The 15,848-nt window shown below is 34.1% G+C and overlaps 2 protein-coding genes across 2 annotated transcripts; one reads left to right on the plus strand and one right to left on the minus strand.

Moving 5' to 3' along the window:
* Positions 1 to 4,275: 4,275 nt before the first annotated feature.
* On the minus strand, positions 4,276 to 7,191 carry LOC116211586 (lysosomal Pro-X carboxypeptidase-like). The gene is made up of 9 exons (XM_031546035.1): positions 6,703 to 7,191; positions 6,378 to 6,567; positions 5,998 to 6,131; positions 5,797 to 5,909; positions 5,425 to 5,677; positions 5,112 to 5,264; positions 4,826 to 4,905; positions 4,594 to 4,643; positions 4,276 to 4,503 (listed from the first exon to the last, which is right to left on the minus strand). The coding sequence occupies exons 1-9, from the start codon at positions 7,105 to 7,107 to the stop codon at positions 4,364 to 4,366; spliced, it is 1,518 nt and encodes a 505-aa protein (XP_031401895.1). The 5' UTR covers positions 7,108 to 7,191; the 3' UTR covers positions 4,276 to 4,363.
* Positions 7,192 to 14,903: 7,712 nt separating this feature from the next.
* LOC116212311 (cyclin-dependent protein kinase inhibitor SMR1-like) lies at positions 14,904 to 15,245 on the plus strand. Its single transcript, XM_031546864.1, has one exon. The coding sequence runs from the start codon at positions 14,904 to 14,906 to the stop codon at positions 15,243 to 15,245; it is 342 nt and encodes a 113-aa protein (XP_031402724.1).
* Positions 15,246 to 15,848: the final 603 nt, after the last annotated feature.

Raw genomic sequence — 15,848 nt, forward strand, 5'->3', positions numbered from 1 at the left:
GATATCGTGTTCGAAGAGTAATAAATAACAAGGATATATATCGAAATGATAAGACAAGCATGCTCATGGACAAATTAGTTGCAAGGGTTTTACGAGGAAATCAACATGAGTCGGAAAAGAAAAATCACGAATCAAAGAAAAGAAATGAAGTTTTTGGAGTCTGATTAGATTGCATGAGGAAGAACCTCGTCAAGAGCGAAACCTTTAAAATGAAAAGTAAGGAGGACAACATCCATGTGTGGTTTACGTGCACGATTGGCCTATACATGCTCCTCCCAGTCCTTGACGTGAACTTAGTCAAACCCAAAATGAGCCCTCAAAAGTGGGCTTCTTATTTTTGTTCGTATGAACAGCAATTTAAGCAAAAACCAAATTCTCTTAGCTCGATTCATTGAATGTTTGTTTCTTTGCTGACCAATATGAACTTAATTTTGACTAATCAACGTTGAAGCAAAATGAAGGGCAGAAGGAGAGAGAAAATAACTATGCCATATCCATTCCAATGAACTCAACATCTCGATCGAACAAAAAGTCATTGTATGAATAAAGAAAATTCATGCTGGAAAATATTTACTCTTTAGTGAGTTGAACCGATTTGAATTGGATTTAGTTAGGACTCATTGGATTTTTGAATACTACGGTAGACACTGAAAAAAAAAAGTCATTGCGATCAATTAATTGCTATGATTATTCTTTGCAAGTTTCGGACAAACTTGAGTTCCATCTCTTGACTTGAGAGTTGAGTTGTTGTTGGGGTTATTTTATATCGGAAAAGTATAAAGAAAACACCTAGAATTGTAATTAGTAAGTAGATCGGCTTGCCTTTCTACAGATTAACTTCATAATAAAGTTTACGATAATCGGCCGAAGAGGATTTACATCATTACCGTCGGATTTATCGTATAGTCTTGGATACTCCCCCTTCTTCCTACGCTCAATTTACTTTCATTTACATTACATTTGGTGGTCATAAATTGTGATAGAAAGAACTGGATTGGTTGTTACGATAAGCGCCTATAATTAGTGGACAAATGAGAGTCTAGAAACTTGATCAACAAAGGGCACATGAGCTGAAACTTTTAAGCTGCCGGCGGTGAGAAAATAGAAGAGGCGTAGTTGAGTCAATCGATTAATGAAAGACAATTCGACGAGCAAATAAAGAAAAACAAGGACGACCGGATTATCTAAACAGAGGACTATGTACCAAAGATGACTTGCATGTTTTTAATCACTTAATTCTGAGACTCGCATAAGATAAGAGAAATAATACGACCATTTTTGGGTCGGCCCCTTAACTATATATATTATTTTTCTTTTTTTGTTGGGAATTGGCCAATCCATTTTGGCGATCATGATGACATGTGCCGATCCAATGGCCCAGCCTTCGTCCAATTTTACAAATTAATAAAAACGCATGTGCTGCGTAGGCTTTCGCTATTATTAATTATCAATTGAATTATAATATATAAAATCTAGGACGTGTAGATGAAAAAAGTGCCATGCAAGCAAAAATTTAAACGACGCTCAACTACACGTTGCATTGATCTTTTGATTCCAGTTTTATGAATTTACATTATATATTTTGTTGTGCCATATTCGCCGCATATTAGTTAAATGTTTATATGATTTGTATGTAATACTATATAATTAAATTTATTGAAAAAATTAAAAGTTTCTCAATAATTGCAAAGAACCCCGCAATATATATGAAATTGTTTAAATTCAATGTGTCTTATTTCAATAAGTACAAGACACGAAAACTTGAATTTTCACTGATGAAATTATTTTATTTAACCATCGAGTCAACCCTATTAGATTTATATTACAAGATTGTTGTTATTTGCATTTCTACTAGACTAAATAATGTATTTGTTACCTACCAAAAAAATAACATATTTGTTTGCACTCATATTTTATAGTATTTATTAGGTGTACTTGGTATATTATATAGTCTTTGACATACTTTTTCTTCATATCAATTATGCGTTAATTACTTACTTTCGATCCTACTAAGATTGATAAAAAGTTATCACACAAAGCGCCAGAATCAACTACTTTGTAACTGGAGCTTTGCTTGGACTCACGGGAGTGGCCATTTTTTTCCTTTTCCCTTTTTTTCGTAATTGCAGCAAAACCTTCACTAGTTGTAAATTTCTGTAACTTAGATAGAATAATCAATATTAATGTTGCATTTGGTTTCATAGTAAGATTTTAAAATCAGATTTTGATTTTGAAAAAGAGTGGTATAAGTGAGGCCCACCCTTTGACTTTGTATGAGTTATGTTGTTTTGTTGTGGAAAAAAGTGGTATAAATGGGGCACACTCTTTGACTTTGTATGAGTTATTTTGTTTTGTAGTTGGTAGAGTTAAGTTAGAATTGTGATTCTAAAATAATATCCTAAAACCAAATAAGCCCTAATCGTTTTCACGAAAAGTAAGGTTGTCTATGGTACTCGTGATTGAGTCTTCTCCAATAGGTTTTGATTTATATACATATATATATATATATGGGGTTTTTACCTAAAATGACTCATGGTTTATCCGTTTTGTCAAATTTATCCTATACTTTTTTTTGTCAAATCAATCACATGGTTTACTTTTTGCATCAAATCTATCACGGCGTTATCTTTTCCGTCGACATCTAACGGCCGTGCTGACGTGGCACGTGGAGAGACAGTGGGCCACACTTGCCACGTAGGCACCACGTCAGTACGGCCGTTAGATGTTGACGGAAAAGATAACGCTGGGATAGATTTGATGCAAAAAGTAAACTATGGGATAGATTTGACAAAAAAAAATATATGATAAATTTGACAAAACGGGCAAACCATGGGCCATTTTAGGTAAATACCCCTATATATATGTACACTAGTTATAGAGCCTGTGCGTTGTACAGGAAAAAAATGTTACATAATTTAGGTTTTTTTAATTGGTAAAAATAATGGTAATTTAAAATATATTATTAAATATATGCCTAATGGTACTTTAAATTGATGAAAAGATATGGAAAACTATATTAAAGAAGTATAAAACACATCCTTCCGATGCACATACAAAGCAATATTCTTTATTCTGAATTTTGACGTGATATATATGTATATAATTATTGAATCCAAAAGTTTCACAAGATCCCATTTTTCAATTCAAACATTTTAAAGCTATTAGTCTACATAAGTGATCGAAAAAAAAACAATTAATTGAAAACTCACCTATTAATCTTGCATAATGATATACAATTTTATTAAAATACTCACCTTCAATTTTGATATGTATATCAAGAAAAAAAATTCAAAGGATAATATGTTGCATACATAGGACAAAAAATGAGATTTAATGAAAAAGAAATTTTTTCATAAGAACATAAGTAGACATACAAAAAAAGATAAAGGAAAAAAAAGATAAGATTGATTTATCATGGTTTTCATGCTTTTAACGTTGAGAATTTGAAGCGAAACAATAAAAAGCAAAAAATCTAATGCATCTTGTGCTTGTGATAGATATACTTTTTGAGAGTTCACGTCTAGTGGTGCTCGTGGTAAACATATTATTTGAGAGCTCACTTCTAGTGGTAGAGATATGATTTATGCGGATGGTGCTTCCTATTTATAATGTATTATCTCTACAAAATCTAAAAAATATATAATCTTGATTTGTTTTTTGAAAATTAAATATGATTCATATATCTATAAATTATACGATGTAATCCAAATATAATAATATCAATTCATTATATATATTATATTTAAGAATCACTCAACACCAAATCTTTAAAGATAAAGATATTTTAGAAAATATCGATATCGATAAAGATATTTGTAGTTTATAAAAATTCATTAAAAATAAAAAATGAAAATAATATTTAAAAATTCGAGAAAATTACATTTAGAAATAGTGCATCCTTAGATCATTTGGTTGGATCATCTTGTTCCTGCTTTTATATATATATATATATATATATATATATATATAGATATACATGTGTAAATATGTATACACAATATTTACAAATTTATCGATATTATGGTATTATACCATACATAATAATCTTTAATTTGTTAAGCAAATACAACAATACTCAAAATAAAAGTAAAATAAGGCAAGATTTTGCGCATTGCATCAGCAACAAAGCTAGTATTTTGTATTAAAGATTAATAAATTTAATACCAATAGAGATTATACTAATAGTTTAGTATTTTTCCATTTATTTTATATTTATATCTATATTAAATTACATATATTAATGTTGGGAAACGAAAAGTCATGAATCAACCAGAATTTTGCAAAATGAATGGAGACATGTCATTGCACGGTCGATATGGGGGGAACCGACTTTAAGTATTTATAATAAATAGATTCGACAGTCCTAGCTATCTCGTAATTTCTTAAGGTCATCATGATATACATGGATCCATCTTTCCATGGTCTCAACCTCTGCCTCCCGTTGCTTTACCAACCAATCAGGATCCTTCTTCGACGCTGCGGTTATGTCCAAACAATGTGAACCTGCAACGATTTTACCACCAGAAAAATCAGCACACGCTTATATATATAGCTGAGTAGATTGTAAAATATTTTCTTCAGAGAGGGACTTACCTTTGACTGTATATATAGTAACAATAGTGTCCGAAATGTTTGCTAAGACCCTACAAATTGATAAGCAAAAAGGAAAGAAAATAAAAGAATTAGCTCCGCGTGGGCAATTTTTGGTTGACCTTTCGTGAAATTAAATCGATTAACAGACATAGCAATCAATCGAAGAGAAAAGATGACCATTCAGTGCTCATATATTTCTTGAGATTTCATCATCAAATTAATTAATAATTACCCGCCATTGCTATAAGGATCTTTGAGCCCATTGGAGAATATGATGTTGCTCCCAAATCTTTGGAGAATCAGCTTTATGTCCTGCATATATGTATTCCGATTATAGAATGTAACATATATTGACGTATCTATACTGCCCGATGAAATCTATATGAATGACATATACTACTAAAAAAAATTGGATTTATGGCCAATTAGAGATGCGTCCATTAGGAATTAAATGTATTATTAGGGCGCATGTGAGCAATTGCTTGGTCAAAGAAGGTCAAGCGTAAGAATCGTATTACCTGACCGCCATAATATGTGGAGATCCAATTGGGCCGAGGCGCAACACCATATGAGCTCTTGCAATATTCTATGTAGCTATGGAGGGTGTCCTTGTCGGGCTGAAACATAGTCTTGTTGTTGCGGGCCAGTGTTATTATAAGATCACTACAAGTCTGCATATATATGATTATCAATCCCTTAGTTCAATGATGAAATTATTTTACTGAGTCAGCGTATTAATACACACACACACACATATGTATGCATGTCCCGATTATATAAAGACTAGGATAAATCGAGCTTAGATATATAGCCTTGATGTATATGTATCACCTGCCATGGCCAACCCAAGGTAGTTTGTGAAGCATTTCTTGGGGGAGTAATGTCGTAGCACGAGGAATTCGTGGAATTTCTTTTGGAAGCAACGACTCCCGCGAATATTTTGTTAAGAATGCTTGAACTTCCATTACTATTGACAGCATCACAGAGTTTAGCCACTGGTGTTGTGAAGGGATCGTTGTATTGAGCAGCCGCGGCGTACATAGAGATGAGGTAGTCCTTAAGCTCAGAAGCATTACTCAGTGGCCTAAAATCAGATAAAATATACTAATTACCCAGGACGGATTTACTAATTGCAGTTACTATATAACTGCAATTTGTAGAAGATATAAACCGGGGAATTTGTTCTAATTATCATGTCCGTACTCGCAGGTGTTGAATGTCTCACTCAGATACTGGAGTCCGTGCTGCTTGGAGGCAACCCGGTCGATTTCTGACCATGATCTTTTTATTGTTTCGTAGCATGTCTCGCTAGTTTCCTGCACACAATCGATTGGGATGGACATGGTTATGGTAAAAATTTAGGACGGGATTGATAGGAGGAGATTGGGCCGAAGTTTAACTCACCCGAAAGCCCTTGCTGACGATGGTATAATAACCGTAATGCGGGGTGAAGTTGACAGGAAGAAGGATCGGAGCCGACGAAGCGAAGGCCCCGAGAGCGATGTGCGGGTACTTTAGTCGGAACCATGCAGCTAGCACTGAATCGAACAGATCGATGAAATAATTTAATGTGGTCATGGAGAGAGAGAGAGAGAGAGAGAGAGAGACATGAGAACCTCGTGAAGTTCGCGTAAAAGGTTGGAGATGATCATAGCAAAATTGTTTCTTTTCTTCTTCTTTTTTCAGGATAAAAGGCACATAGTAATTATCCATAAAAAAAAGACGCATATGGTAATTGAATTTGATCATATTAAAATGGGGCCATTTGTATCTCAATAACTTACTTCCACCATACGATCCTCCCATGACAATGACGGGAGATTTTTGCGCGTTCAACATCCTCTTCACATGGATGATGACCTCTGCATAGTCGACTAAAGTTTGTGCCGAGTTAAAATGGCCACGAATATTGGAATTATTCAGTGCTTCTTCCAGACTCAATCCAAATGGAATTGATTCCCCGTAGAATCGATGCTGATATCGACAACAAGTTAGTTTACTCTTCACATAATAAATCGTGATCCAGAAGTAGTACTTTCAGGAATGGATTGTCATAATTATTAATTGCTCCTTTGGCAAGGAATAAATTTGTGGGTTAGATAAAAATACCTCTATGTAAAGTATAAGAGCCTTGAACCGAGGCGCATTATCAGTAAGAAATCCGACAACGGGTATGTCCTGGGCCAGCGGTTCCTCCCCACCGAGAAAGGCGAAGATGGGCGCGCTCGAATTCGCACCGCCCCAGTACTTGAAATTTATGACGTACTTGTGCTTGAAAGTCACGTAGCTCTCTGGCCTGTAGTTGAAGTGGTCGAGCGTCTGGTCGAAGAAGAAAGTCTGGGACTCATTAAGAACCGATTCCGACACTGCACTTCCGGAGTCCTGCAGGAAACTGTCCCTGGCAATCCTTAACCTCGGAATCCGATTAAGATGAGATGTTAAAGCGGATGCGGATGAGGAGAAGAGAAGTAGTGAAAGCAGCAGAGGGCAGAAGAGGCCATAGGTGGAAGACATTATTGAAGGGAAGGCCTTCTCAAAATATCTACTGAAGCGCAGAGGAACATATGTTGCTAAGACCAAAGGAGACGTTGGCTTTATATATACATATGGAAATTGGATTGGACCGTTTACTTTTCAATTCTTATGGATATATGTCCCCAACTCAATTGAGTTCACCGGACCAATGTGAGTGAATGGTCCACTCATCGCACGCTCGATCGACTTTTCCCCAGTTTGATCCTTCCTTCTTTATTTCCTACTTCTTGTGCAAGCAAAACTTTTCCAATTATTTGGCCAAAAGCGATTCCTCTAAGCGTGCCGAATGAGTGTACCACGGAACTACACTCACCACCATTCATTATATATCTTGATTTCGGAAGGTTTTCAGGCTGGCACATAATTAGTTCACAGGGAATCAGCATCTCTTCCCTTGCTTAATCATCTCATCGAGGAAATTATTGAATGTGGCGTCGACCCCTTTTCGATGGCGACCTTCAACCAGCATAAGGGTTACGTCAGATTTTTTGTACAATGGGTTGCGTTTAACGAATGCTCATGTATACATTGCAAGAAAACCCACACGACTCGGAAAAGAAAATTTATGAATCAAAGAAATGAAGTGTTTAATTAATTATGAGTTTGAACGTGAAGTTTTTGGATCTTTTGATTACGAGATTTATCGAAATGATTGCATGAGGGAGAACCTCGTGAAGAGGGAAACCTTTAAAAGTAGGCCTTTTTATATATGGCCCTCCAGTCCTTGACGAGAACTTAGACAAATCCGATATGAACCTTGAAAAGCAGGCTCATTTATTTATCCTTTGGTTGCATAAACAATTTAAGGAAAACCCAAATTTTGCAACGTTTCTTAGCATTATTTGTATCTCTGCTGATCAATGTTGACTTAATTTGACTAATCGATGTCGAAAGCAATATGAATGGGTGAAGGGAAAAGAAAATATCAATGCCTCACTATATATATAAAAGTGTGATAAGTTTTTTTAATTTTTAACATTTCAAAAATACCCTTATACCATCATGACTTTTCCTTATACATTTTTTGCTCATAATTTTTGGTTGCACATTTTCACTATATATATATATAAACTAGTTCTTTCTATTCATTACTTATTTTCGACGCTTTATCGCCATGCATCTCTCTCAACTGAGTTGGCCCTTCATCATAGGTATATTTGTTCTGTTATTATTTCATAACGATTTGTAGTTTCAAAATTTTATTGCATCATATGTTCGTTTTCAACGTCTATTGTCATACTAGGTTCATATATTTTTTGTCTCATCGCTATGAATCACGTTATTATTTCCCAATTTTTGTTCCAAAAATACCAGTATTCTTTATAAATTTATATATTTCTTTTTATACCTTTTACTTCTACACTTTTGGTGTAGTTCGTTGGAATGACTTTTTTCACACATTTTCAACTCTTGATTCATCGCCCTTCTCAATACTCGTTGCTTCACATGCTCTATCATATATTGCTTCAACCGAGTTGAACTTCTAAAGTACAACCATTCTCAAACTATTTCTCCAACTTTTTTTTCCTTTTCGCCCTTGATAAATTAATAATATTATTATTTATCATTTACTCAAAAAATACGAATGTCACTAACATCAAAGAAAAGAGATACCATATCATTAATTTATTTTTTATTTAATTTTATTTTCTCTTATCTTAGGTTTCCTCTTCTCTCCCTATATTTATTCTCTTCTTTTTTTCTGTGCACAGACATCGGTTACCGTTTTATCCATTGTCACTGCAGTGCGTGCCACCACCACCTACTAACAATGTTACACAAGCTTAAAGTCCTCATGCTGTCAATGTCCTCCTACACGAGCTCTAGATACATTTTCGTTCTTGCTCCTCAAGGATATGTGTGTAAAAAGGGAGAGATAGGTTGTTTTCAATATAAATGTAATATCGATTATTAATACAACTTATCAATTTGCAACTGAAATTAAATTTATTATTGTGCCTTAGGTGGGATCTAATGTATATTGTTTATTTTTTATTTTATTTCTTAAGAATAAATTATAATATATAATATGAATTACTAAAATAAATTTATACATACATAAAATCGGGTATAATCAACTTCCTTCCAATTTTCTTTCTTTAAAACTTAAACCTGACCCTTAAGGTCTTTAATTTTCGGAATTTATCGATCAATTTGGGTTGGATTTTTCTGAATTTTCGGATTATGGGTGTCATTACGAGACTATTCATGAAAATAATATTTCTATTAATTATTTTGTAGACTTTTGCTAAAAATTAAAATTCATTTCTCTAATTTTTCTTTAGGATATTCTATTGAAATGAAAGATCAAGTTAGAAAAATATATCAACTGGAAAAAATTTCTTGAAATAAATTATTTTTAAATTGCATGAATTTCATTTTTTAAAATCATTTCAATATTTTAATCGTACTTATCAAAGTTCTATTATTCATACACTAGACTCTGCATTAGTGTTACGCCCAGTGTGAAAAAAAACAGTTTAAAATGTTAGCTCTGTATTTTCATTATCAAATACCATTTGTAATTCTACATAATTGTGCTACTATTAAAAAAATAAGAAAAAAAATTGAGATGGAAATTGAAAAAAATTTGTGAAAGAAAAGAAAAATAACGTAGGTTGAAATAGAGATGGCGTGGTGGTTAAAAAGAAATAAGTAAAAGGTAGAGTAGAAGATGACTACGTGTGAATTGATAGAGGAGCGAGATAAGATATATCAGTTTAAAATTTGAGCAGTTTTATAATTTTATTATGGCATTCAGCTTTACTTTTCTTGAATAGAGTAAAAAATAATATAGATAATTTCGTAAAATTATACAAAAATTGGTACATATATTTAGATATAGTGATCTACCATTAGTATATTAATTTTGTATATATATTTTTATGTTACACATATGTAAATACAATTATTAATATATATATATATATATATATGTTTTCATTGTATTTAATATTATTTATTTATTTTATTATAAAATTAAATGAAATATTTTTGTGAATATTATTTATTTCCTTTAATAATTGTTATTTTTAATTTAATATTTAAATATTCATGGGTCTATTTGGTAGATTTTCATGCGCCATATCTACAATGTTAGTGCCATATTAGAAAATTTCTTTAAAATTGACAGGAAAGTAATGACACTCTAGACGTTATAAGAAACTCATAATTTCTAATTTTTTTCAATTTAAAAAATTTGTTCTAAGAAATAATAAAAAGGCCAAATTTTCACTTTTTTGAATCATCAACCCCATAGATATTTTTAACTACTTTTTTATTTATTTATAAATTAAAATAAGAACATTTCTGACTAAAAATGGTCATTATTCCATTTAAAAGGATATACTATTAAGTTACTTATAAATTATATATTTCTTTTTTAAAAGAGTTTTCTTATATATTATGTCATTTCAGTATTATGTATTTTACGTGCAATGCACATGTAAATTCACTAATGTGGATATATATATCGTTGCTATGTCCACTCCAGTGGACCCAACATCTCGATTGAAAGAAAAAGTCATTGCGGATCAATTAATTGCTATGATTATCCTTTGCAAGGTTCTGACAAACTTGAGTTCCATTTCCATTGAAATTAATCGTGTAACTTTAAGAGAATGGGGTGTGGTGCAATGCAGTGACATACGTCTCATGACGAATTTAACAATAGATTTTATATTCGATTTTCATAAGTGAGATTGCGTGTCTTATGTCTTTTTGTTTGTTGAACTTTTTGGCACTTCAAGGGAAACGATTACTCGAAATTGTGCTTCACTTTACAGAGCTTTCTTCAAAAGGAAACATAAAAATCACGTAGAAAGCCAAAAAAAAAAAGGTAAAAGGAAAGATGAGAAAAACTCGGAAAGGTGCCCTCTCCAAAACTAAAAGCATTGGTTATTTGAGCGGGATTAAATATTCATATCATCGTATAAATATTTTTTTTTCCTTACCACCCATATATATATTCATATTTATTCACATGATCGGCGTCAGACTTATCAAGTGCTTTCGACAAAGTCGGTCCATTCAGTGAATCATCATGAAATTCAAGATCCATCCACATGCAAGAACATAATAAAATTGCAGACTATCCATCCAATACTACATATGTACATGTCCCAAATGAATGAGTATTCATCATTATTAAGCTTTGTGCGCATGCCACAACGGGGAACTTCTTTCTTTTTTCTCTTTTTTCTTTTTTTCCTTTGTACGCTTTTTCCCATACGCAGCCATCATAATAACAAACTTTGCAATTAAACGGTGTATAAATAGATTCCGAAATTCGCAGAAGAAAAACGTGTATTGGCAAGAAAGAAGGATATTTGGTTTCGACCGAATTAAAATATCCCAACGATCCAAACTGATATATTTTTTGAACTTGCAGAATGTTCACGTGAACCGTCGAGTTTAAAACGAAGTCCAGAATCTCTCTTTATGTAAATAAAAAATAAAAAATAAAAAAGCCCATCGATCTTCCAACCCAACAGTCTTGCAATTGCATGGAAGTTGGAAGTCGGATATCGGGCTTTTGGACGTACAGTCCCAGAGTCAGAGAGATCCAACCCAGCAACAAGCACTCATGCTAATCTCTGCCCAACGATTTGGGCCCGATAGTGCACTAAGAGGTTGGACTTGGACTTCTTTTTTGGTGGTTTTTCTTTTTTCTTTGCGTGGTTGGGGTTGGGGGTGTGGGGTGGGGTGTGGGGTGTGGGGTGTGGGGTGTGGGGTGTGGGGAGGGAGTAATTTTTTTTTTAATTAGGATTCTTCTTGGACATGAGTTTACTTAATTCAAGTCCATATCAAACGAGGGGATCGAATCATTAAATGAGGACGGAAATGGGGTTTCATTTGCCATGCAGGTTTGGTAAGCCGGACTTTGACCGGTATTTATAGCATGTCAATATCCCAGTTCCATCCCTTGACTTGAGAGTCGAGTTGTTGGAGTTGTTTTATATCGGGAAAATATAAAGAAAAAACCTAGCTAGAATTGTATTTAAGTAGATCATCTTACCCCTCTACACCATCTACAACCACACTACTATGAAATTAAGATCTAATGTATATATATTTTGCAACTTAATGAGGAAAATCATTTTTCTTTCTTTTCTTTTCCATTTTTTTAAATAAATATAACGACCTCCAATGCAAAAATGAAATATTGTTATGTCCCGATCATGGGAGATAGCTAGGTAGCTAGGTGAGTATAATTTGGTGGTGCAAGTTGCTTCGTACGAGCTGAAAACGAAACCAATTATATGAAGGAAGCATGCGGGGAAGGAACTAAAACGGGCATTGTAGAAGGGAATTTCGCACAGTATTGTACGTAAATATGTATATAGATCATACATTTGGATGAATTTGGGATGTATTGATAAGTACAAAGATTTTAAAGGTGGCCCACAAATCTTTTAGGATAACCAAAAAAATTCTAACTTAGAACACGGGGCCGGGAGTTGAAATATGAAAGATTCCTATATATCGAAGCTTCACTTAATTTGTCCTTCTCCCTCCTCCTCCTCCCTCCATTTGACATTATTCGCAATGTAAATTACAGCCCTTGCGGCCTGTATAGAAGAACACAGTTTCAACTTACGTACCATACCCTACTGTAATATGTTTTCTTTGCGATTATATGTACTGATAATTTATTATGATCCTATATATATGTGTGTGTTTGTACATGTAAAAGGGCTCCTTCCAGCTAGCTAGAGCTAGCTCATATTTATCATGTGGATACAGTACAACTCATAAACTTCTCTGAACATATTTGAGATATCATGTGTATAGGTACTTACTTTGCTAAAAACTCGTGTATCAACTACTCAAATTGTGAACTAGAATTTTTTGAAGGCCATCGATTAGACCATACTTAGATTTCGAAATTGAAATCCTCGTCCATTACATCTACTATATATAGGTATCCACAGCCAACTATCCAAGTGCACACGCAATATATTCGTATATGGATGCATGTTCGCCCCTGTTAAAAGGGAGAGGTCAGAGGTGAATTTATAATTGATTTTTTTTAAAAAAAAATTATACTGTGGTGGATCGTCCACGTTGTACGTCCAGCTCCCAATTAAAGTCCAAAAAACAATAAAAAATTTTGGGGTATCCAATGCAAATCCATCTAAAGCTCCAAACGGGGTATGAACTGAGAATACAGACAAGGAAAAGGGGGGGCGGGGTAGAGAAGATAGATAGGTACGAGTTGACAGGTGACGACGGGGAAGGAATAGAGAAGCCTAAGATAAGGTCGAAAGAGGAAAACCCAAGAAAAGGGCACTGTTTGCATGGGATTCCTTCTTTGGAATGTCATAGAAGGCGAGGCAGTCCTTCCCCCACTCCCTATTTTTCCTTAATGAGAGAGAGTGTTGATCTGTTTAATTTCTAAGGTTCACTACACACTTAACACACAAAATGACCTCATGCATGCATTCATGTATATATGCATATACCATATATATAAAGCATAGCTCCCATGGTGAAGTGATACGACATAGAATTGTTATAATCTGTTTGATTTTCCTAATACTCACTGAAAGCTCTTCGGTTTACTATATCGACCGACTATATTGCTGCTGTCAGCACATAATCGTAACTTGTGGGTAAGACCATTCATATATCGATTGACTTCTCGAGATTCAATTGTTTCTTTTAGCCAAGCTAACCGGATGCATATCAATGCAGCACTCATGGTCTCATTTTGTGAAAACCTTTTTTTTCTTGCTATAGATAATTAAATTATTTATGAGGCATTTGTTTTACCTTAAAAAAAAAGGGGAGCTTTCTAATATATTGCGCGCCATATTATCATATATTTTTTAGGGAAAATTCTAATATGACTCCGTATCACTATGACACGCTTAGTATTTTAATTTAAATGTTTAATATTTTGGTTAAAGTGTTTAATTATTTTGCTATTTGTGATGGATTATATAAAATAGTAAACATTTCAATCGTAATATTAAACACTTAAATTGAAAGTAGAAGTAAAAAATATTAACATTAATCACGGTTACTAAAAATATTAAACACTTGAAATTGAAAGTATAAAATGTATTATAATGACACGAAATCACTTTAGCAAAACTCTTTTTGGGGGAGATGCACACAAGGTACCTAATTTTCATTCTCGAACCTAGCTAGGTCTGGCACCGCGGTTATATATATATATATATATGAATATAGCTTCCACTGCATGCCATGGAAATATAGTACGAGATGCACATGGTTTTTGCAAGATCACCTCTTAATTAGGAGAAAGTCCTTCTCAACAAATATTTTTTTTTATACTCAATTCCTGATGTGTCTACGTGTGCTGACTTCAGGAAAATTCTAAAAAAAAATTAAGCTAAATTTTGGAGCACACGTACGGGGGTGCAAGAGTTTCTTTGGTGGGTCCTCTCGTTCGTTAAATAGCTCGACTTTCACGCTTCCATAGCTTTCATAGAAAAGAAAAAAAGAAGGTGAATAAAATCAAATAATTGATCAATTATAGTGGCATTAAATTTATTTTGTCTCAATTACACAGTTATTATATAGTCATGCAATAACACATGTAACTTAAATGATTAGACTATATATATATATATATATAGGGGGAGAGAGAGAGAGAGGGCGGGGGGAGAACACAAAGGGAATTAAAGAAGGGGCAAAGTCCACACATAGCTTTCAAGATCAGATAAGAATCTAACAGCCCCCCCTCTCTCTCTCTCTCTCCCCATTTCTCCTTCGAAGCTCATTAGAGTTCTTCCGATCAAATCCATATGTCTAAGGATCATAAACCAGTGAAAGACGATCATCCTTCTTCTCTGAAGCTCGACGAAGAGTCGAGAGGATGCCTCGAGAAACTCTCCGCCGAGAATTGTGATTCACGAGCTGCATTGGATGACTGTGTCGAGTGCCGCACTCCTGTATCAGAAGATCACAAGATCCCACCGGTCCGGAGCTGCCCGCCCACGCCCCGGAAGCAGGCACCTGGACCGTCCCGCAAGAGGAAGTTGCACTTCTTCGAAACCTCACGCAGGGAAGAGGTGGAGTCATTCTTCCGGTCAAGCTTCTTGGAGCTCTCAAAGGCTGCCGATAAGAGAAGATGTACGAGCATATGATAAGTTAATTAATCAACTATAGATCTTCTCTATATATCTTGTAAATTTCTCTTGCATTATTAAATTATATATACTACGTATGCTGATATATATTCACGAGTTCTAGGTAGGTCATGTATGTATCCCCTTCACTGTATTTGTAATACAGGTTCGATGTCGATTAACTGTTCCTCTGAAATATAATTATTGCGCTCGAACCTTGTAAGCCATGCTGCCGATTCATTCAATACCAGCTTCACAGTAGGTTTCAACATAACTCTTTTCCGATCCTTAATTTTGTACATTACTCCATATTATATAAATAAAACTCCAAGACGTTCTTCCCCATTCTTTCCTCATTTGTGTTAATACTCTGCATGTATTGGGTCTTCTACTTCTTCTTCTTCATGTTCTTCGTTTAACTGGGCTCCGTGTGCAGCGCATATATCTTACCGAGCTATTTTCTATGGGTTGTGTGCTGATCACATTAAGCTCACCAGTGTTAATTAGATATATCACGGGGTCGTCACTAGCCTCTGCATATATTTAGTTGTGTGATTCAGGATTAATTTAAAATATATGATATGTATGGCATATATTCACCGGGAAGATCGGATTTTAATC

Source organism: Punica granatum, chromosome 6 (assembly GCF_007655135.1).
Source record: "Punica granatum isolate Tunisia-2019 chromosome 6, ASM765513v2, whole genome shotgun sequence".
In the NCBI taxonomy this organism is placed as follows: domain Eukaryota; kingdom Viridiplantae; phylum Streptophyta; class Magnoliopsida; order Myrtales; family Lythraceae; genus Punica; species Punica granatum.

What these genes read in the sequence shown, in the direction of transcription:
- LOC116211586 (XM_031546035.1), bottom strand. Translation starts at nt 7,107, where the DNA reads ATGTCTTCCACCTATGGCCTCTTCTGCCCTCTGCTGCTTTCACTACTT. An exon ending in GGGAGGATCGTATGGTGGAA is followed by an intron (nt 6,132 to 6,377) that starts GTAAGTTATTGA and finishes TGTTCGATTCAG; the next exon opens with TGCTAGCTGCATGGTTCCGA. An exon ending in TACTATATATACAGTCAAAG is followed by an intron (nt 4,504 to 4,593) that starts GTAAGTCCCTCT and finishes AAATCGTTGCAG; the next exon opens with GTTCACATTGTTTGGACATA.
- LOC116212311 (XM_031546864.1), top strand. Translation starts at nt 14,904, where the DNA reads ATGTCTAAGGATCATAAACCAGTGAAAGACGATCATCCTTCTTCTCTG.